Source organism: Salvelinus namaycush, chromosome 4 (assembly GCF_016432855.1).
Source record: "Salvelinus namaycush isolate Seneca chromosome 4, SaNama_1.0, whole genome shotgun sequence".
Classification (NCBI taxonomy): domain Eukaryota; kingdom Metazoa; phylum Chordata; class Actinopteri; order Salmoniformes; family Salmonidae; genus Salvelinus; species Salvelinus namaycush.
This window is the reverse complement of record NC_052310.1, coordinates 79,793,415-79,816,407: the sequence shown is the minus strand read 5'-3', so window position 1 is coordinate 79,816,407 and position 22,993 is coordinate 79,793,415. Positions and strand designations below refer to the sequence as shown.

The window sequence follows — 22,993 nt, the reverse complement described above, 5'->3', positions numbered from 1 at the left end:
GTCTCTCACCGTACCGCCAGTCTGACAGTCAGTCAGTCTCTCACCGTTCCGCCAGTCTGACAGTCAGTCTCTCACCGTTCCGCCAGTCTGACAGTCAGTCAGTCTCTCACCGTACCGCCAGTCTGACAGTCAGTCAGTCTCTCACCGTACCGCCAGTCAGTCAGTCAGTCTCTCACCGTACCGCCAGTCTGACAGTCAGTCAGTCTCTCACCGTACCGCCAGTCTGACAGTCAGTCAGTCTCTCACCGTACCGCCAGTCTGACAGTCAGTCTCTCACCGTACCGCCAGTCTGACAGTCAGTCAGTCTCTCACCGTACCGCCAGTCAGTCAGTCAGTCTCTCACCGTACCGCCAGTCTGACAGTCAGTCAGTCTCTCACCGTACCGCCAGTCTGACAGTCAGTCAGTCTCTCACCGTACCGCCAGTCTGACAGTCAGTCTCTCACCGTACCGCCAGTCTGACAGTCAGTCAGTCTCTCACCGTACCGCCAGTCTGACAGTCAGTCAGTCTCTCACCGTACCGCCAGTCAGTCAGTCAGTCTCTCACCGTACCGCCAGTCTGACAGTCAGTCTCTCACCGTACCGCCAGTCTGACAGTCAGTCAGTCTCTCACCGTACCGCCAGTCTGACAGTCAGTCAGTCTCTCACCGTACCGCCAGTCTGACAGTCAGTCTCTCACCGTACCGCCAGTCTGACAGTCAGTCAGTCTCTCACCGTACCGCCAGTCTGACAGTCAGTCAGTCTCTCACCGTACCGCCAGTCTGACAGTCAGTCAGTCTCTCACCGTACCGCCAGTCTGACAGTCAGTCTCTCACCGTACCGCCAGTCTGACAGTCAGTCAGTCTCTCACCGTACCGCCAGTCTGACAGTCAGTCAGTCTCTCACCGTACCGCCAGTCAGTCAGTCAGTCTCTCACCGTACCGCCAGTCTGTCAGTCAGTCTTTCACCGTACCGCCAGTCTGACAGTCAGTCAGTCTCTCACCGTACCGCCAGTCTGTCAGTCAGTCTCTCACCGTACCGCCAGTCTGACAGTCAGTCAGTCTCTCACCGTTCCGCCAGTCTGACAGTCAGTCAGTCTCTCACCGTACCGCCAGTCTGACAGTCAGTCAGTCTCTCACCGTTCCGCCAGTCTGACAGTCAGTCAGTCTCTCACCGTACCGCCAGTCTGACAGTCAGTCAGTCTCTCACCGTACCGCCAGTCTGACAGTCAGTCAGTCTCTCACCGTTCCGCCAGTCTGACAGTCAGTCAGTCTCTCACCGTACCGCCAGTCTGACAGTCAGTCAGTCTCTCACCGTACCGCCAGTCTGACAGTCAGTCAGTCTCTCACCGTACCGCCAGTCTGACAGTCAGTGTCTCTGTGTGAGTCCACCATCAAGGTTTTTAAGACACTGTATTGAAGTTACTGTAGAAATTGATTTACGTCTATTGTGTCACTATCACAGTCAGTCAGTCCACTCCACTACGCACCAATTAACTAGCTCACGGTGGTAAAGCTATAGTAAAGGCAGTGGTTCACAAGTATTTATGTGTGTAACTCATGACAGTATTTTGTCTACTTACCTCAAAGTGTGAGTTACCTTCACACCAGGATGTGGGTCAATTCCATTCCAATTCTGGGAGTTCCAATCTACTTTTTGAATTGCCTGAATTGAAATGGACTCGAACCACAACCTTGCCTCACATCACATACATTACCTTGTAAAAGTTGTCATACCCCTTGGATTTATTCACCTTTTATTGTGTTAAAAAAATTATTTCATTTCTGTCAACAATATACACACAATTCTCTAATATCAAAGTGAAAGAAAATGTAGATTTTTTTTTTTTAGGATAAAAAAAGATTGAACTAAAACATAGTCGTTGCATAAGTATTCAGCCCCTTTGTCTAAACAATCTAAATGAGTTCAGGAGGCAAATTTGCCTTAAATAACCACATCAAAAGTTACATGGACTCACTCTGTGGGAAATAATAGGGGTTGACATGAATTGTAAATGACTAACCCGTCCTTTGTCTCCCATACATACAACATATGTAAGGTCCCTCAGTCAAGTATTGCATTTTAGACAATGCAATACTTGCATCTAATGTTATCTTTTTTAATTGGGCTACGGCAGTCAATTGCAAAACATTCTAACAGTATTTGTGATTTTCTTCTCAACTCAGCATCGCTTACTTTAATGTGGGCCTACTAAGTAAATTGTAAATTAGTCTGACAAAATGTCTCATATCTCACCACCACTAATGAGATGGGTGTCCTTGATGCATGTCAGCTTCTCAAAGTCAGGGGGCGTGGTCGACAGTGCGCACCTCATCTCTCCTGTCAAATCCAACCTGGATTGTTATTTGTTTTTACTGCAGACGAGAGCATTGAATCAGTGTACCATGAGTTGTAATGCTCAGAGGCAGATGGCACAGTATTCCATTTGTCAGAAACTCCTCCATAGTGACCCATGAATGCGTTGTCTGCAGCATTTAGTGACATTATATATATATTTCTTTTCACCTTTATTTAACCAGGTAGGCCAGTTGAGAACAGGTTCTCATTTACAACTGCGACCTGGCCAAGATTAAGCAAAGCAGTGTGACAAAAACAACACAGAGTTACACATGGATTAACAAACATACAGTCAATAACACAATAGAAAAATATGTATACAATGTGTGCAAATGACGTTAGGAGGTAAGGCAATAAATAGTGGCAAAGTAATTACAATTTAGCAATTAACACTGGAGTGATATATGGGCAGATGAGGATGTGCAAGTAGAAATACTGGTGTGCAAAAGAGCAGAAAAACAAATATGGGGATGAGGTAGGTAGTTGGTTGGATGGGCTATTTACAGATGGGCTGTGTACAGTTGCAGCGATCGGTAAGCTGCTCTGACAGCTGACGCTTAAAGTTAGTGAGGGAGATATAAGTCTCCAACTTCAGTGATTTTTGCAATTCGTTCCAGTCATTGGCAGCAGAGAACTGGGAGGAAAGGATGCCAAAGGAGGTGCTGGCTTTGGGGATGACCAGTGAAATAGACCTGCTGGAGCGCGCACCACGGGTGGGTGTTGCTCTGGTGACCAGTGAGCTGAGATAAGGCGGTGATTTACCTAGCAAATACTTATAGATGACCTGGAGCCAGTGGGTTTGGCGACGAATATGTAGCGAGGACCAGCTAACGAGAGAGCTCGATCAGCTGTTCGATTTCACTGACCGGCATGTGAACTGAGCCAGGATCACAGTCCAATAGATTTAGCTGATTCCCCTGCATGCTTGTGTTCAGTTTCCCAAATATGTCTGTTACATAGGCAAGGAAACACATTTTCATTTCATTACAAAGTCAACAGTCTGTTTTTTACATCCATTGTGAATGAAAACAGTTCCTCTCTCAATTCAAAACTATTTCCAAACGCTCCCCTTTGACAACCACCAGGCCTCTGTGTGAAATAGAACATTGTCATGCTTTGATGCCATATCACCACATAGTTATGCGAAAATGCGTTCGGCAACCTAGTTTAATGTTCAAGCTGCATATCTCCAAGTTCTGCGCTCAGCTCTTTGTCTCCAGTGATCTCAGTGTATCTGTTATAGCTCAGTGGGTGTATCATCCAATGTGTCCATATGGCAGAGGGAGATACATTCACAACTAGAGTGCAGAGGCCTGCCTGCCGTCCAGTGGTCGAAAAAGTACCCAATTGTCGTACTTGAGTAAAAGTAAAGATAAGTTATTTGAAAATGACTCAAGTAAAAGTGAAAGTCCCCCAGTAAAATCCTACTGGAGTTAAAGTCTAAAAGTATTTGGTTTTAAAAATAAAAGTTTGAAAAATTTCAATTTCCTTATATTAAGCAAACCAGACAGCACCATTTTCTTTTCATGTTTTATCTATTTATGATAGCCAGGGGCACACTCCAACACTCCAACATAATTTACAAACAAAATGTGTTTAGTGAGTCCACCAAATCAGAGGCAGTAGGGATGACCAGGGATGTTCTTTTGATAAGTGTGTGAATTAGTCAATTTCCCTGTCCTGCTAAGCATTCAAAATGTAATTTCTGGGTGTCAGGGGAAAATGTATGGAGTAGAAAGTACATAATTTTATTTAGGAATGTAGTGAAATAAAAGTTGTCAAACATATAAATAGCAAAGTAAAGATACTCCATAAAACTACTTCAGTAGTACTTTAAAGTATTTTTACTTACTTAAGTTCTTCACAACACTGCTGCCGTCTCGTGATAGACGGAGCCCCATCTGTGCAAAAGCTCACTATTCGATCCCAGGGAATCTGTTTTTTTGTCAGTATAGCCATGCAGCGCACTTAACATCCCCTGTGCCGTGTCATGCTCGAGAATCGTGAGACAGAACAATATGTCCTCGTGAATTGCATCCCCTGACATGTAACGAGCAAAAGTCAATTCATGGGCATCTCTGCCCTCACAGCTAAAGTCCATTTGGAAAGCATAACCTGGGGAGTTTTAAGTCTTTCAGTCAGTCTCCTCTTGATTGCTATCTATAGCATAAATTCTTTGTTTTGCTGTGTTATCTGATGTGAATTTCTGTGCCTCGGCCTCCCCACACATTGTTTTCACCATATCAACTGCGGCAATATCAAAGTCTCTGCAATAGTGTGTGGTTTATAGCGTAGTGGGCTTAATCATTCACCATGGGGATGATTCAAGTGCAACAGTCAAGTGCGGCCTTTTCCCACAATCTAAGGGTGCTTTCTGGTAAAATTTTACATTTCCATTTTGATTTTTAAGATGAACCATATTACAATGATTTTGAGTGACAAAGACAATGTTGTAATTATTTTATATTTACAGTTCCAGTCAAAGTGTCACGGATCCCTCTGGAACTTTCATCACGCACACCTGTCCCCTATTCCCACTGATTAGTATTTGTATATAACAATGTGCGTTTGAGTACCTGTGCTGTGTATTGGCTTTTGTGCCGTTGTGGATTGCGCAGATGATTACGGGTCTCGTCCCGTCTGTTAATCATTGTGCGCATGTGTTATTTATTCGAGGTACTTCTCGCTCTTCTGTTTTGGGTTTCTGCCCTGTGTTTTGTTACGTGCTTGTTTGGTCTTCGTCCCCGTGCCTTTACACGGCACGCTGTAATTAGGGCTTACTGAAAGTTCCTATTACGCATTCCTGCGCCTGTCTCCCGAATCATTTATACCTAAAGGACACAAAGGTTTGAACACCTACTCATTCAAGGGTTCTTCTTTATTTTTACTATCTTCTACATTGTAGAATAATAGTGAAGACATCAAAACTATGGAATAAGACATATGGAATCATGTAGTAACCAAAAAAGTGTTAAACAAATAAATATCTTTTAGATTTTAGATTCTTCAAAGTAGCCACCCTTTGCCTTGATGATAGCTTCACTAAGCTACGGTCACTGTGGGGACGACGTCATCGATGCACTTCTTGATGAAGCTGATGACTGAGATTGTATACTCCTCAATGTCATTGGATGAATCCCAGAACATATTCCAGACCGTCATTTTAAAAACCCTTCGCTGGTTCCGCCATGAGTGTGTAGAGCTAGTTTAATTGTTTTTGTGAAATGCTCCCTGGTTGGCGAGTTAGGTCCCAACTGTCATTAATTCCTGTAAACGCATAACAGCCAGCCAGTCGGACTAGTATCCTGTTGTGTTACGTACATCAGCCCTTATGAGGTGCTGATTACTTACACATAACATCTTTAGGAGCATTGTCATTGTTTTAGTATTGTCTCCTAGGAAAACACACAAAGACACACACAAAGACACACACACACAAACACACACACAAAGACACACACACAAACACACAAACACACACACACACACACACACACACACACACACACACACACACACACACACACACACACACACACACACACACACACACACACACACACACACACACGCTCTCACATACACACACACACACACACACACACACACACACACACACACACACACACACACACACACACACACACACACACACACACACACACACACACACACACACACTCACTTTCTCTCTCTTTCTCTTTCTCTCTCTCTCACTCTCTCTCACACACAAACTATCTTTCTCTCTCTCTCTCTCTCTCTCTGTCTCTCTCTCTTTTTCAAACACACACACACGGCACAGGAAAGCAAACCAACAAACGCCATCTTAACAGTAACTGTTCTCTAAGACAACACAACTGGTGATGAAGCCAACTCTTTTCAAACAAGCTCCTTTTAGTTCAGGATCAAGGATGTGTTTACTGATAGTCTATAACGCTCTGTGTTTACCGATTCACTCTGCAAAGTTAAACTGTACATAAAATATCCCGGCAAAATGTTTTCTGATTGCTTTACCAGCCATAATAGATACATTCTTAAGGTTATGACTTGCCCTCAATTCCAGGTACTGTAAGCAATTTGTAAACAAATATAATGTTCCTGTTTACTTCCTGCTACAGCTGCTAGGGAAGGAGGCTTTGACATATCGCTTGCTGACACAACTTGCCCTATCTATTCATATTGTAATAAACAACACATTGACTGTCTATGTCTACATTTCTCAAAAAGTGAAATGCTAGTTTTGCAATCTTACAAATAGACACAGTAAAATGTGCTAGACAGCAATACTTTAAGCTACATAACCACGATGCATATTGAACATATACATCCACATTTCTCCAACAAATCGTGGGTCAAATTCTTATGTTTATGATGTTCCTATTAAAAAACCTGGGATTGAATCTACCAACTTTGCCAAAGACAGCAAGTGCTTCCCTTCAGTATAGAGGGATTTCCTAACGTGCTGGATTGAGTGGATTGAGCGCCAAGTGGATTGAGTGGATTGAGCGCCAAGTGGATTGAGCGCAAGGCAAAACAATTAGTTTCCAATTCAAGGCCTTAGCTCTCTCTGTATCGATCTTTACACAGTAATAAAGCCAGCACTAAATGAATGTCTACTCCACAGCACTCTGTCAGACTACTGTCTGTCTGTCTGTTGTACAGGCAGTTGTCTGTTAGGCTACATACTAAGTATTTATTACCCATTATTCATATCTCACAGTCTAGGCTGTACACATCTAGACTCCTCATATCCCCAAGGAGACTTTTCCATGCGAGATCTGCTTACCTCAGTCAATAGAAAATGCAATGAGATGAGTATACGTCAGGGATCACCAACTAGATTCTTTCTTTCTTTTTTTTTCTTTTTTTTCTTCTCTCGAGCGGATGGTCGGGGGGCCGAAACATAATCACAAATCATTTGTAGACTGCAAGAAGCCCATATATATATATATATATATATATATATATGTATATATAAAATATTTGACTAAAATGTAATCATTGCAAACCTTGCTTACATTTGTATACGATCACATACACTAAGTGTAAAAAACATTAGTAACATGGTAACATGGTAAGACTTACCAGGTGAATCCAGGTCAGAGCTATGATCCCTTATATGTCACCTGTTAAATCCACTTCAATCAATCTAGATGAAGGGGAAGAGGCAGGTTAAAGAAGGATTTTTAAGCCTTGAGACAGTTGAGACATAGATTGTGTGTGTGCATTTCACAAGGGTAAATGGGCATGACAAAATATTTAAGTGCCTTTTTAACGAGATATGGTAGTAGGTGTCAGGCGCACCTGTTTGAGTGTGCCAAGAATTGCAACACTGCTGAGTTTTTCACGCTTAATTGTTTCCTGTGTGTATCAAGAATGGTCCACCACCCAAAGGACAACCAGCCAACTTGAAACAACTGTGGGAAGCATTGGAGTCAACATGGGCCAGCATCCCTGTGGAACGCTTTCAACACCTTGTAGAGTCCATGCCCTGACAAATTGAGACTGTTCTGAGGGCAAAAGGGGGTGCAACTCAATATTAGAAAGGTGTTCTTAATGTTTTGTACACTCAGTGTATATCCCTCTGTTATGTGTGGGAATACTTTGGAAAAGATTTTCAAAATGAAAATAACTTGGAGCTGATTTTACCACATCATTTCAAACTGTACTGAGCATTGCAGCATCGTCTCTATCTCTGACAAGGTCATCTGTCAGAACCTGCTCCAGCTGCACTAAGCACTACAGTATGTGAAGCTGTTACTACAGTATGTGAAGCTGTTACTACAGTATGTGAAGCTGTTACTACAGTATGTGAAGCTGTTACTACAGTATGCAATGTTGTTACTAGAGTATGTGAAGCTGGTACTACAGTATGTGAAGCTGTTACTAGAGTATGTGAAGCTGTTACTAGAGTATGTGAAGCTGGTACTACAGTATATAAAGATGTTACTAGAGTATGTGAAGCTGTTACTAGAGTATGTGAAGCTGTTACTACAGTATATAAAGCTGTTACTACAGTATGTGAAGCTGTTACTACAGTATGTGAAGCGGTTACTAGAGTATGTGAAGCTGTTACTACAGTATTTGAAGCTGTTACTAGAGTATGTGAAGCTGTTACTACAGTATATAAAGCTGTTACTACAGTATGCGAAGCTGTTACTACAGTATATAAAGCTGTTACTACAGTATGTGAAGCTGTTACTAGAGTATGTGAAGCTGTTACTAGAGTATGTGAAGCTGTTACTACAGTATATAAAGCTGTTACTAGAGTATGTGAAGCTGTTACTAGAGTATGTGAAGCTGTTACTAGAGTATGTGAAGCTGTTACTACAGTATATAAAGCTGTTACTGGAGTATGTGAAGCTGTTACTACAGTATGTGAAGCTGTTACTACAGTATTTGAAGCTGTTACTACAGTATATAAAGCTGTTACTACAGTATGTGAAGCTGTTACTACAGTATGCAACGTTGTTACTAGAGTATGTGAAGCTGGTACTACAGTATATAAAGCTGTTACTAGAGTATGTGAAGCTGTTACTAGAGTATGTGAAGCTGTTACTAGAGTATGTGAAGCTGGTACTACAGTATATAAAGCTGTTACTAGAGTATGTGAAGCTGTTACTAGAGTATGTGAAGCTGTTACTACAGTATATAAAGCTGTTACTACAGTATATAAAGCTGTTACTACAGTATGTGAAGCTGTTACTACAGTATATAAAGCTGTTACTACAGTATGTGAAGCTGTTACTACAGTATATAAAGCTGTTACTACAGTATGTGAAGCTGTTACTAGAGTATATAAAGCTGTTACTAGAGTATATAAAGCTGTTACTACAGTATGTGAAGCTGTTACTACAGTATATAAAGCTGTTACTACAGTATATAAAGCTGTTACTACAGTATGTGAAGCTGTTACTAGAGTATGTGAAGCTGTTACTACAGTATGTGAAGCTGTTACTACAGTATATAAAGCTGTTACTAGAGTATGTGAAGCTGTTACTACAGTATATAAAGCTGTTACTACAGTATATAAAGCTGTTACTAGAGTATGTGAAGCTGTTACTACAGTATATAAAGCTGTTACTAGAGTATGTGAAGCTGTTACTACAGTATATAAAGCTGTTACTACAGTATATAAAGCTGTTACTACAGTATATAAAGCTGTTACTACAGTATATAAAGATGTTACTACAGTATATAAAGCTGTTACTACAGTATATAAAGATGTTACTACAGTATGTGAAGCTGTTACTACAGTATGTGAAGCTGTTACTACAGTATATAAAGCTGTTACTACAGTATGTGAAGCTGTTACTAGAGTATGTGAAGCTGTTATTACAGTATGTGAGGCTGGCGCGTCAGTATGTGAGGCTGTCGCGACAGTATGTGAGGCTGGCGCGACAGTATGTGAGGCTGGCGCGACAGTATGTGAGGCTGGCGCGTCAGTACGTGAGGCTGGGGCGACAGTACGTGAGGCTGGCGCGTCAGTACGTGAGGCTGGCGCGACAGTACGTGAGGCTGGCGCGACAGTATGTGACGCTGGCGCGACAGTATGTGAAGCTGTTACTACAGTATATAAAGCTGTTACTAGAGTATGTGAAGCTGTTATTAGAGTATGCGAGGCTGGCGCGACAGTATGTGAGGCTGGCGCGTCAGTATGTGAGGCTGGCGCGACAGTATGTGAGGCTGGCGCGACAGTATGTGAGGCTGGCGCGACAGTATGTGAGGCTGGCGCGTCAGTATGTGAGGCTGGCGCGACAGTATGTGAGGCTGGCGCGTCAGTATGTGAGGCTGGCGCGACAGTATGTGAGGCTGGCGCCTCAGTATGTGAGGCTGGCGCGACAGTATGTGAGGCTGGCGCGTCAGTATGTGAGGCTGGCGCGACAGTATGTGAGGCTGGCGCCTCAGTATGTGAGGCTGGCGCGACAGTATGTGAGGCTGGCGCGTCAGTATGTGAGGCTGTCGCGACAGTATATGAGGCTGGCGCGACAGTATGTGACGCTGGCGCGACAGTATGTGACGCTGGCGCGACAGTATGTGAGGCTGGCGCGACAGTATGTGAGGCTGGCGCGACAGTATGTGAGGCTGGCGCGTCAGTATGTGAGGCTGGCGCGACAGTATGTGAAGCTGGTGCTACAGTATGTGAGGCTGGCGCGTCAGTATGTGAGGCTGGCGCGACAGTATGTGAAGCTGGTGCTACAGTATGTGAGGCTGGCGCGACAGTACGTGAAGCTGGTGCTACAGTACTTGAAGCTGGCACTACAGTATGGGAAGCAGTAGAGGCTCTCCTTTCCTGAACAGAATATCATTGGTATCGTTCCTTCCCTTTCTAGCTAGCGAGGGGAGATTACACCGTTTCTGCCGTGCTCCCCTGGTGACAGCTGTCTAACACCATATCCTGATTAATATCTGCATTCAGGGCCATTCACACGCTCGGCGGAGCCCTCAACACTGGATCTGTGACAGTGCAGCCAGCCGACCGTGAAGGTCTTTGATCCTCTGTGACTGACACAGCCTGGAATAGTTCCTCAGGTTACTGTACTCTCCCAGTCCTCTCTGCTGTTACTACAGTATATAAAGCTGTTACTACAGTATATAAAGATGTTACTACAGTATATAAAGCTGTTACTACAGTATATAAAGATGTTACTACAGTATGTGAAGCTGTTACTACAGTATGTGAAGCTGTTACTACAGTATATAAAGCTGTTACTACAGTATGTGAAGCTGTTACTAGAGTATGTGAAGCTGTTATTACAGTATGTGAGGCTGGCGCGTCAGTATGTGAGGCTGTCGCGACAGTATGTGAGGCTGGCGCGACAGTATGTGAGGCTGGCGCGACAGTATGTGAGGCTGGCGCGTCAGTACGTGAGGCTGGGGCGACAGTACGTGAGGCTGGCGCGTCAGTACGTGAGGCTGGCGCGACAGTACGTGAGGCTGGCGCGACAGTATGTGACGCTGGCGCGACAGTATGTGAAGCTGTTACTACAGTATATAAAGCTGTTACTAGAGTATGTGAAGCTGTTATTAGAGTATGCGAGGCTGGCGCGACAGTATGTGAGGCTGGCGCGTCAGTATGTGAGGCTGGCGCGACAGTATGTGAGGCTGGCGCGACAGTATGTGAGGCTGGCGCGACAGTATGTGAGGCTGGCGCGTCAGTATGTGAGGCTGGCGCGACAGTATGTGAGGCTGGCGCGTCAGTATGTGAGGCTGGCGCGACAGTATGTGAGGCTGGCGCCTCAGTATGTGAGGCTGGCGCGACAGTATGTGAGGCTGGCGCGTCAGTATGTGAGGCTGGCGCGACAGTATGTGAGGCTGGCGCCTCAGTATGTGAGGCTGGCGCGACAGTATGTGAGGCTGGCGCGTCAGTATGTGAGGCTGTCGCGACAGTATATGAGGCTGGCGCGACAGTATGTGACGCTGGCGCGACAGTATGTGACGCTGGCGCGACAGTATGTGAGGCTGGCGCGACAGTATGTGAGGCTGGCGCGACAGTATGTGAGGCTGGCGCGTCAGTATGTGAGGCTGGCGCGACAGTATGTGAAGCTGGTGCTACAGTATGTGAGGCTGGCGCGACAGTACGTGAAGCTGGTGCTACAGTACTTGAAGCTGGCACTACAGTATGGGAAGCAGTAGAGGCTCTCCTTTCCTGAACAGAATATCATTGGTATCGTTCCTTCCCTTTCTAGCTAGCGAGGGGAGATTACACCGTTTCTGCCGTGCTCCCCTGGTGACAGCTGTCTAACACCATATCCTGATTAATATCTGCATTCAGGGCCATTCACACGCTCGGCGGAGCCCTCAACACTGGATCTGTGACAGTGCAGCCAGCCGACCGTGAAGGTCTTTGATCCTCTGTGACTGACACAGCCTGGAATAGTTCCTCAGGTTACTGTACTCTCCCAGTCCTCTCTGTGGTGGTACGCTCTCCTTGTCTTTCTACGGTCCTACCCTGTGACTATAATCTGCTTAATTTCTTCTCAAAGAAGCACTGTCCAATGACAGTACTCTATCCAATGACAGTACTCTGTAGAATGACAATACTCTGTAGAATGACAGTACTCTGTAGAATGACAGTACTCTGTAGAATGGCAATAGTCTGTAGAATGACAATACTCTGTAGAATGACAATACTCTGTAGAATGACAGTACTATGTAGAATGACAGTACTCTATCCAATGACAGTACTCTGTAGAATGACAATATTCTGTAGAATGACAGTGCTCTGTAGAATGACAGTACTCTGTAGAATGACAGTACTCTGTACCATGACAATACTCTGTAGAATGACAACACTCTGTAGAATGACAGTACTCTGTACCATGACAATACGCTGTAGAATGACAATACTCTGTAGAATGACAGTACTCTGTAGAATGACAGTACTCTGTAGAATGACAGTACTCTGTAGAATGACAGTACTCTGTACCATGACAATACTCTGTAGAATGACAATACTCTGTAGAATGACAGTGCCCTGCAAGATGACTATAACTATTTACACCTAGTTGTAGAACTTTATCTATTTCTCCTGTTACCGTTCCCTGACCATAAGCAAGTGGTAACTAACACTCAACACAATTCCAAGTGGAGAACGTTGTACCATAGCAGCAGACTCTCCCTCTCTCTCGCTTGCTCTTTCTCTCAATTTGTCAATTTCAATTTAAGGGGCTTTATTGGCGTGGGAAACATATGTTTACATTGCCAAAGCAAGTGAAATAGATCATTTAAAAAGTTTTCTATCTCTCTCTCTCCCCCTCTCCCTCTCTTTATCTCTCTCCCTCTCTCTCTCCACCATGGTCAGTTTTAGATCATACTGTATATCACTGGACTATCGTCCTACAGCGGCCTCACAGAAGCCCACAGAATAGTCTGGGCAAACCCTGAGTGGAGTCAAGCAGAGAGAAATGACATGGAAGCTTAATCTAATGATCAACTTCCCTTATCCCATTGAGCACATCCCTATCATCAAACTGTGTCCCCTCTACATACTGTTGTTTTTTTAAGGATGTGTGTTTTTGGCTACCTTCTCTCATGACATCTATTAACAGTCATTCCAAGGCTTCTGTGTTGTGTGAAATATACCATTTCTCAGAGCCTAGCCCCCACATGAAGGCTGGGGATGAGACTCCCAGTAATGAGTCGGGCTGCTATCATACTCACCCCACAGTCTCACACTATCTCTCTCTGACAGTTTCCCTCTCTCTCACACACACTCACACTCCTTCTGTTATCTCTCTCTGACACTTTCCCTCTCTCTCTCGCACACTCACACTCCTTCTATTATCTCTCTCTGACACTTTCCCTCTCTCACACACTCACACTCCTTCTGTTATCTCTCTCTGACACTTCCCCTCTCTCTCACACACACACTCCTTCTGTTATCTCTCTCTGACACTTTCCCTCTCTCTCTCACACACTCACACTCCTTCTGTTATCTCTCTCTGACACTTTCTTTCTGTCACGTTCCTGACCTTATTTCCTTTGTTCTGTATTGTTTAGTTGGTCAGGACGTGAGCTGGGTGGGCATTCTATGTTATGTGTTTCTATGTTGGGTTCATTGTCAACTAGCCTGATATGGTTCTCAATCAGGGGCAGGTGTTTTACGTTTCCTCTGATTGAGAACCATATTAAGGTAGGCTGTTCTCACTGTTTGTTTGTGGGTGATTGTTGCTGTGTCTGTGTTTATTCGCCACACGGTACTGTTTCGTTTCGTTCGTCCGTTTGTTCCTGTTCGTGCGTTCATGTTTTATGTGTTCTCAAGTTCAGGTCTGTTAAGGTCGTTTATTATTTTGGTAGTTTGTTCAAGTGTTTTTTCGTCTTCGTTATTATTATTAAAATTATTATGTATTCAACCCACGCTGCGTTTTGGTCCGATCCTTGCTCCTCTTCAGACGAGGAGGAAGACGAGCGTTACACTTTCTCTCTATCTTGCTCTCTTTCTCTCTCACACACACACTCCCACTCCTTCTGTTCTCTCTCTCTCTTCTTCTCAATTCAATTTCAATTTAAGGGTTTTATTGGCATGGGAAACATATGTTTACATTGCCAAAGCAAGTGAAATAGATAATAAATAATAAAAAATGAACAGTAAACATTACACTCACAGAAGTTCAAAAAGAATAAAGACATTTAAAATGTATTTACGTCTATATACAGTTGTAATGATGTGCAAATAGTTAAAGTACAAAAGGGAAAATAAATAAACATAAATATGGGTTGAATTTACAATGGTGTTTGTTCTTCACTGGTTGCCCTTTTCTTGTGGCAACAAGTCACAAATCTTGCTGCTATGATGGCACACTGTGGTATTTCACCCAGTAGTCATGGGACAAAACAAAATCGGTTTTGTTTTTTCAAATTCTTTGTGGATCTGTGTACTCTGGGGGAAATATGTGTCTCTAATATGGCCATACATTTGGCAGGAGGTTAGGAAGTGCAGCTCAGTGTCCACCTCATTTTGTGGGCAGTGTGGACATAGCCTGTCTTCCATTGAGAGCCAGGTCTGCCTACGGCGGCCTTTCTCAATAGCAAGGCTATGCTCACTGAGTCTGCACATAGTCAAATCTTTCCTTACGTTTTGGTCAGTCACAGTGGTCAGGTATTCTGCCACTGTGTACTCTCTGTTTAGGTCCAAATAGCATTCTAGCTTGCTCTGTTTTTTTTGCCAATTCTTTCCAATGTGTCAAATAGTTATCTTTTTGTTTTCTCATGATTTGGTTGGGTCTAATTGTGTTGCTGTCCTGGTGCTCTGTGGGGTCTGTGTTTATGAACAGAGCCCCAGGACCAGCTTGCTTAGGGGACTCTTCTCCAGGTTCATCTCTCTATAGGTGATGGCTTTGTTATGGAAGGTTTGGGAATCACTTCCTTTAAGGTGGTTGAAGAATTTAACGGCAATTTTCTGGATTTGGATAATTAGCGTGTATCAGCCTAAATCTGCTCTGCATTGTATGTTCCTTTAGAATGCCCTTCTTGCCTTGTGTCTCAGATCGTTCACAGCTTTGTCTTCGTTATCTGTGGCGCTGATGTTTAGACAAAGTTATGTATTGTTTTTTGTGTGCTCTAGGGCAATGGTGTCTAGATGGAATTTGTATTTGTGGTTCTGGTGACTGGACCTTTTTGGAACACCATTATTTTGGTCTTACTGAGATTTACTGTCAGGGCCCAGGTCTGGCAGAATCTGTGAAGAAGATTTAGGTGCTGCTGTAGGCCCTCCTTGGTTGGTGACAGAAGCACCAGATCATCAGTAGACGTTTGACTTCAGATTCTAGTAGGGCGAGGCCGGGTGCTGCAGACTGTTCTAGTGCCCTCGCCAATTCGTTGATATACGTCGTATATGTTGAAGAGGGTGGGGCTTAAGCTGCATCCCTGTCTCACCCCATGGCCCTGTGGGAAGAAATGTGTGTTTTTTGCCAATTTTAATCTCACACATGTTTGTTTTATATCATGGATTTTATAATGTTGTATGTTTTTCCCCCAACACCACTTTCCTTCAATTTGTATAGCAGACTCTCATGCCAAATTGAGTCAAAAGCTTTTTTGAAATCAACAAAGCATGAGAAGACTTTGCCTTTGTTTTGGTTTGTTTGTTTGTCAATTAGGGTGTGTCACGTTCCTGACCTTATTTCCTTTGTTTTGTCTTTGTTTAGTTGGTCAGGACGTGAGCTGGGTGGGCATTCTATGTTATGTGTTTCTATGTTGGGTTCGTTGTATTAGCCTGATATGGTTCTTAATCAGGGGCAGGTGTTTTACGTTTCCTCTGATTGAGAACCATATTAAGGTAGGCTGTTCTCACTGTTTGTTTGTGGGTGATTGTTGCTGTGTCTGTGTTTGTTTCACCACACGGTACTGTTTCGTTTCGTTTGTTCGTTTGTTCCTACCTGTTCGTGCGTTCATGTTTTATGTGTTCTCAAGTTCAGGTCTGTTAACGTTGTTTATTATTTTGTAGTTTGTTCAAGTGTTTTTTTGTCTTCGTTTAATAATTAAAATGATGTATTCAACTCACGCTGCGTTTTGGTCCGATCCTTGCTCCTCTTCAGACGAGGAGGAAGACGAACGTTACAGAATCACCCACCAACCAAGGACCAAGCAGCGTGGTAACGGGCAGCAGCGACAGCAGCGGCAGCATACACAGGACTTCTGGACATGGGAGGAAATTCTGGACGGTAAGGGACCCTGGGCACAACCTGGAGAATATCGCCGCCCTCGTGAAGAGCTGGAGGCAGCTAAAGCCGAGAGGCGGTGGTATGAGGCAGCACGGAAGCGAGGCTGGAAGCCCGAGAGTCAAGCCCAAAAATGTCTTGGGGGGGGGCTACAAGGGAGTGTGGCGAAGTCAGGTAGGAGACCTGCGCCAACTCCCCGAGCTTACCGTGGAGAGCGAAAGTACGGGCAGATACCGTGTTATGCGGTAAAGCACACGGTGTCTCCTGTACGTGGGCTTAGCCCGGTGCGGTACATTCCAGCTCCTCGTATCGGCCAGGCTAGATTGGGCATTGAGCCAGGTGCCATGAAGCCGGCTCAACGCGTCTGGTCTTCAGTGCGTCTCCTCGGGCCGGCATACATGGCACCAGCCTTACGCATGGTGTCCCCGGTTCGCCAACACAGCCCAGTGCGGGTAATTCCACCTCCCCGCACTGGTCGGGCTACGGGGAGCATTCAACCAGGTAAGGTTGGGCAGGCCCGGTGCTCAAGGGAGCCAGTACGCCTGCACGGTCCGGTATATCCGGCGCCACCTCCCCGCCCCAGCCCATTACCACCAGTGCCTACACCACGCACCAGGCTTCCAGTGCGTCTCCAGAGCCCTGTTCCTCCTCCACGCACTCACCCTGTGGTGCGTGTCTCCAGCCCAGTACCTCCAGTTCCGGCACCACGCACCAGGCCTACTGTGCGCCTCAGCCGGCCAGAGTCTGCCGTCTGTCCAGTGCCGCCTGCACTGCCCGTCTGCCCAGTGCCGCCTGCACTGCCCATCTGCCCAGTGCCGCCTGCACTGCCCGTCTGCCCAGAGCCACCTGCACTGCCCATCTGCCCAGTGCCGCCTGCACTGCCCGTCTGCCCAGAGCCACCTGCACTGCCCGTCTGCCCAGTGCCGTCTGCGCTATCCGTCTGCCCAGCGCCGTCTGAACTGCCCGTCTGTCCTGAGCCTTCAAAGCTGCCCGTCTGTCCTGAGCCTTCAAAGCCGCCCGTCTGTCCTGAGCCTTCAGAGCCGTCCGTCAGTCAGGAGCCGCTAGAGCCGCCCGCCAGACAGGAGGAGCCAGAGCCGCCCGCCAGACAGGAGCAGCCAGAGCCGCCCGCCAGACAGGAGCAGCCAGAGCCGCCCGCCAGACAGGAGCAGCCAGAGCCGCCAGCCAGCCATGACCTGCCAGTGCCGTCAGCCAGCCATGACCTGCCAGTGCCGTCAGCCAGCCATGACCTGCCAGTGCCGTCAGCCAGCCATGACCTGCCAGTGCCGTCAGCCAGCCATGACCTGCCAGTGCCGTCAGCCAGCCATGACCTGCCAGAGCCGTCAGCCAGCCATGACCTGCCAGAGCCGTCAGCCAGCCATGACCTGCCAGAGCCGTCAGCCAGCCAAGATCTGCCAGAGCCGTCAGCCAGCCATGACCTGCCAGAGCCGTCAGCCAGCCATGACCTGCCAGAGCCGTCAGCCAGCCATGACCTGCCAGAGCCGTCACTCAGTCCGGAGCTGCCCCTCAGTCCGGAGCTGCCCCTCAGTCCGGAGCTGCCCCTCAGTCCGGAGCTGCCCCTCAGTCCGGAGCTGCCCCTCAGTCCGGTGCTGCCCCTCAGTCCGGTGCTGCCCCTCAGTCCGGTGCTGCCCCTCAGTCCGGTGCTGCCCCTCAGTCCGGTGTTGCCCCTCAGTCCGGTGTTGCCCCTCAGTCCGGTGCTGCCCCTTAATCCAGTGGGGTTAATATGGTGGGTAGCCATTAGGAGGAGGCCACGGAAGCGGGGATTAACTATGGTGGGGTGGGGACCACGTCCAGAGCCAGAGCCGACACCGTGGACAAATGCCCACCCAAACCCTCCCCTATAGGTTCAGGTTTTGCGGCCGGAGTCCGCACCTTGGGGGGGGGGGGGGTGTACTGTCACGTTCCTGACCTTATTTCCTTTGTTTTGTCTTTGTTTAGTTGGTCAGGACGTGAGCTGGGTGGGCATTCTATGTTATGTGTTTCTATGTTGGGTTCGTTGTATTAGCCTGATATGGTTCTTAATCAGGGGCAGATGTTTTACGTTTCCTCTGATTGAGAACCATATTAAGGTAGGCTGTTCTCACTGTTTGTTTGTGGGTGATTGTTGCTGTGTCTGTGTTTGTTTCACCACACGGTACTGTTTCATTTCGTTTGTTCGTTTGTTCCTACCTGTTCGTGCGTTCATGTTTTATGTGTTCTCAAGTTCAGGTCTGTTAACGTCATTTATTATTTTGTAGTTTGTTCAAGTGTTTTTTCGTCTTCGTTTAATAATTAAAATTATTTATTCACTCCACACTGCGTTTTGGTCCGATCCTTGCTCCTCTTCAGGCTAGGAGGAAGACGAACGTTACAGGGTGTGCATGGGGAATACGTGGTCTGTCGTATGATAATTTGGTTAAAAGCCAATTTGACATTTGCTCAGTACATTGTTTCACTGAGGAAATGTACGAGTCTGCTGTTAATGATAATGCAGAGGATTTTCCCAAGGTTGCTGTTGATGCATATCCCATGGTAGTTATTGGGGTCAAATTTGTCTCCACTTAATGGATTGGGGTGATCAGTCCTTGGTTCCAAATTTTGGGGAAGATGCCAGAGCTAAGGATGATGTTAAAGAGTCTTAGTATCACCAATTTGAATTTGTTGTCTGTAAATTTTATAATTTTATTGAGGATACCATCAACACCACAGGCCTTTTTGGGTTGGAGGGTTTATATTTTGTCCTGTAGTTCATTGAAGGTAATTGGAGAATCCAGTGGGTTCTGGTACTCTTTAATAGTTGATTCTAAGATTTGTATTTGATCATGTATATGATTTTGCTGTTTCTTCTTTGTTATAGAGCCAAAAATATTGGAGAAGTGGTTAACCTGTCTGGCACCGGGGTTCCGCTAGCGGAACTCCTCCCACATTCCACTGAAAAGGCAGAGCGCGAAATTCAAAAAATATTTTTGAGAAATATTTAACTTTCACACATTAACAAGTCCAATACAGCAAATGAAAGATACACATCTTGTGAATCCAGTAAACATGTCCAATTTTTAAAATGTTTTACAGCGAAAACACCACATATATTTATGTTAGCTCACCACCAAATACAAAAAAGGACAGACATTTTTCACAGCACAGGTAGCATGCACAAAGCCAACCTAACTAACCAAGAACCAACCAAACTAACCAAGAAACAACTTCATCAGATGACAGTCTTATAACATGCATGTTATACAATAAATCTATGTTTTGTTCGAAAAATGTGCATATTTGAGGTATAAATCAGTTTTACATTGCAGCTACCATCACAGCTACCGTCAGAAATAGCACTGAAGCAGCCAGAGTAATTACAGACACCAACGTCAAATACCTAAATACTCATCATAAAACATTTCTGAAAAATCGATGGTGTACAGCAAATTAAAGACAAACATCTTGTGAATCCAGCCAATATTTCCGATTTTTTAAGTGTTTTACAGCGAAAACACAATATAGCATTATATTAGCTTACTACAATAGCCTACCACACTACCGCATTCATTCATAAAGGCACGTTAGCGATAGCAATAGGCACGTTAGCGATAGGGAATAAACCAGCAAAAGATATTAATTTTCACTAACCTTCATAAACCTTCATCAGATGACAGTCCTATAACATCAGGTTATACATAGACTTATGTTTTGTTCGAAAATGTGCATATTTAGAGCTGAAATCAGTGGTTATACATTGTGCTAACGTAGCATCTTTTTCCCAGAATGTGCGGATATTTTTATGACACTCAACTATTCTGACCAAATAACTATTCATAAACGTTACTAGAAAATAGATAGATACACTAGTTCTTAATGCAATCGCCGTGTTAGAATTCTAAAAATAACTTCATTACAACATCCAGCTTAGTTATAGCGAGAGCGTGCCCAAAATCTGGGCGCAAACTACTAGTACAACATGTTCGACAGATATATGAAATAGCATCATAAAATGGGTCCTACTTTTGATGATCTTCCATCAGAAGGTTGTACAAGGGGTCCTTTGTCCAGAACAATCGTTGTTTGGTTTTAGAATGTCCTCTTCTCCAGTCAATTAGCACGGAAAGCTAGCAAAGTAGCGCGAAGCTCTCCTTCCTGAACAAAGGCACACAACGCAACACGCCTAACGTCCCGAATAAATTTCAATAATCTAATAAAACTATATTGAAAAAACATACTTTACGATGATATTGTCACATCTATCAAATAAAATCAAAGCCGGAGATATTAGTCGTCTATAACGACAGCCTTTCAGAAGGCGAAACCAGGTCCCTTCGCGCGCGCTCCAGAAAACAGGAAACTGGTGACACGTCATACAAAGAGCTTTTATTCGACCCCAGATCAAGTTATACACTCCATTTCTTCTCTCACTGCCTGTCGACATCTAGTGGAAGACGTATGAGGTGCATGTATACTGATATATATGAAGGACATTTATAGGCAGGCCCTAGAAAAGAGCATCGATTTCAGATTTTCCACTTCCTGTCAGGAAGTTTGCTGCAAAATGAGTTCTGTTTTACTCACAGATATAATTCAAACGGTTTTAGAAACTAGAGAGTGTTTTCTATCCAATAGTAATAATAATATGCATATTGTACGAGCAAGAATTGAGTACGAGGCCGTTTAAATTGGGCACGATTTTCCCCCAAAGTGAAAACAGCGCCCTCTGTCCTCAACAGGTTAACCCATACATCTCCATTTTGGATATATAATTCTTCATGTTTGTTTAGTGTTTTTCAATGTTCCCAGAAGTGGTTTGAGTCTATGGATTCTTCAATTACTTTGAGCTGATTTCTGACGTGCTGTTCCTTCTTTTTACATAGTGTATTTCTGTATTGTTTTAGTGATTCACCATAGTGAAGGCGTAGACTCAGGTTTTCTGGATCTCTATGTTTTTGGTTGGACAGGTTTCTCAATTTCTTTCTTCGTTTTTTAGCATTCTTTATGAAACCATTTGTAATTGTTGTTCATTTTCTTCGGTTTTCTGTTAGAAAAATGTTGATTTCATAGGGAAGCCGAGAGGTCAAATATACTGTCAAGATTTTCTTCTGCCAAGATTACACCTTCACTATTACAGTGGAACGTTTTGTCCAGGAAGTTGTCTAAAAGGGATTGAATTTGTTTTTGTCTAATTGTTTTTTGGTAGGTTTCCACACTACATTCTTTCCATCTACAGATTTCTTAATATTTCTCAGTTCCTTCGGCTTTGATGCCTCATGTTTGAGTATTGCTCTGTTCAAGTAGACTGTGATTTTGCTGTGTACTGATAGGGGTGTCAGTGGGCTGACTGTGAAAGCTCTGAGAGACTGTGTGTTGAGGTCAGTAATAAAGTAGTCTCTAGTACTACTGCCAAGAGATGAGCTATAGGTGTACCTACCATAGTAGTCCCCTCGAAGCTTACCATTGACTATGTACATACCCAGCGTGCGACAGAGCTGCAGGAGTTGTGACACTTTTTTGTTGGTTATGTTGTCATTGTTGTGCCTAGGGGGGCATATTTGGGAGGGAATACTGTTACCTCCAGGCAGGTGTTTGTCCCCATGTGCTGAGGGTGTCCGGTTCTTGTCCGGTTCTGGCATTTATGTGGCCACAGAGTGGTACATGTCCCTGGGTCTGGAAAATATTGATTTATCCCTCCAGGATGGAGAAGATGTCTTCATTAAAGTATGGGGATTCTAGTGGGGGGATATAGTAGCACTCAGGAGGACAACTCTCTCTCTCTCTCCTTTCTCTCTCTCTGTCTCCTTCTCTCTCTCTCGTTGTCTCCTTTTTCTCTCTCTCTAACTCCCCCTCCTTCTGCCCTCTCTCTCTTGCGCTCTCTCGCTCTCTGTCTGTCTCTCTCTCTCTCTCTGTCTCTCTCTCTCTCTATCTCTCCTTCTGCCCTCTCTCTCTGTCTCTTCTTCAGCCCCTCTCCCTCTAACTCCCCCTCCTTCTGCTCTCTCACTCCCCCTCCTTCCGCTCTTTCTCTCTCTTTCCACCAACCACTTGCCCTTTAGATCGCCTGTAGACAGGTTAAGGTGAATCATCTCTGTTGTCTCTGTTAGCTCCTCTTCTTTCTATCCCACAGCATGTTACGTCATAGCACAGCTAAGAGTGTGAAAAAACTGATGTGAAGGAAAAACCACATCAATCAAATGGGCAAATGTCAAATCCCGTATTTAGACTGAGGGCAATGACAAGCAGCCTGTACATAAAATAAAATACTTTGGAAGAATATTGCTTTAAAGTAGTGCTTAGATGAATGACATAATAACAATGCTGCTGACTGGGGTGGTCACTGCCCACATATAATAACAATGTTGCTGACTGGGGAGGTCACTGCCCACATATAATAACAATGCTGCTGACTGGGGAGGTCACTGCCCACATATAATAACAATGTTGCTGACTTGGGAGGTCACTGCCCACATATAATAACAATGCTGCTGACTGGGGTGGTCACTGCCCACATATAATAACAATG

At 44.8% G+C, this 22,993-nt stretch overlaps 1 protein-coding gene across 1 annotated transcript in view; it reads left to right on the top strand.

Annotated features, from left to right (window-relative positions):
- The window catches only part of LOC120046020 (neurexin-1a-like), a 683,076-nt gene that overhangs the window by 625,516 nt on the left and 34,567 nt on the right, over positions 1–22,993 (top strand). The window contains exons 20-21 of the mRNA XM_038990933.1: positions 9,677–10,570; positions 11,096–11,967. Coding sequence (XP_038846861.1) covers positions 9,677–10,570; positions 11,096–11,967 — 1,766 coding nt within the window. The remainder of the gene's footprint in view (positions 1–9,676; positions 10,571–11,095; positions 11,968–22,993) is intronic.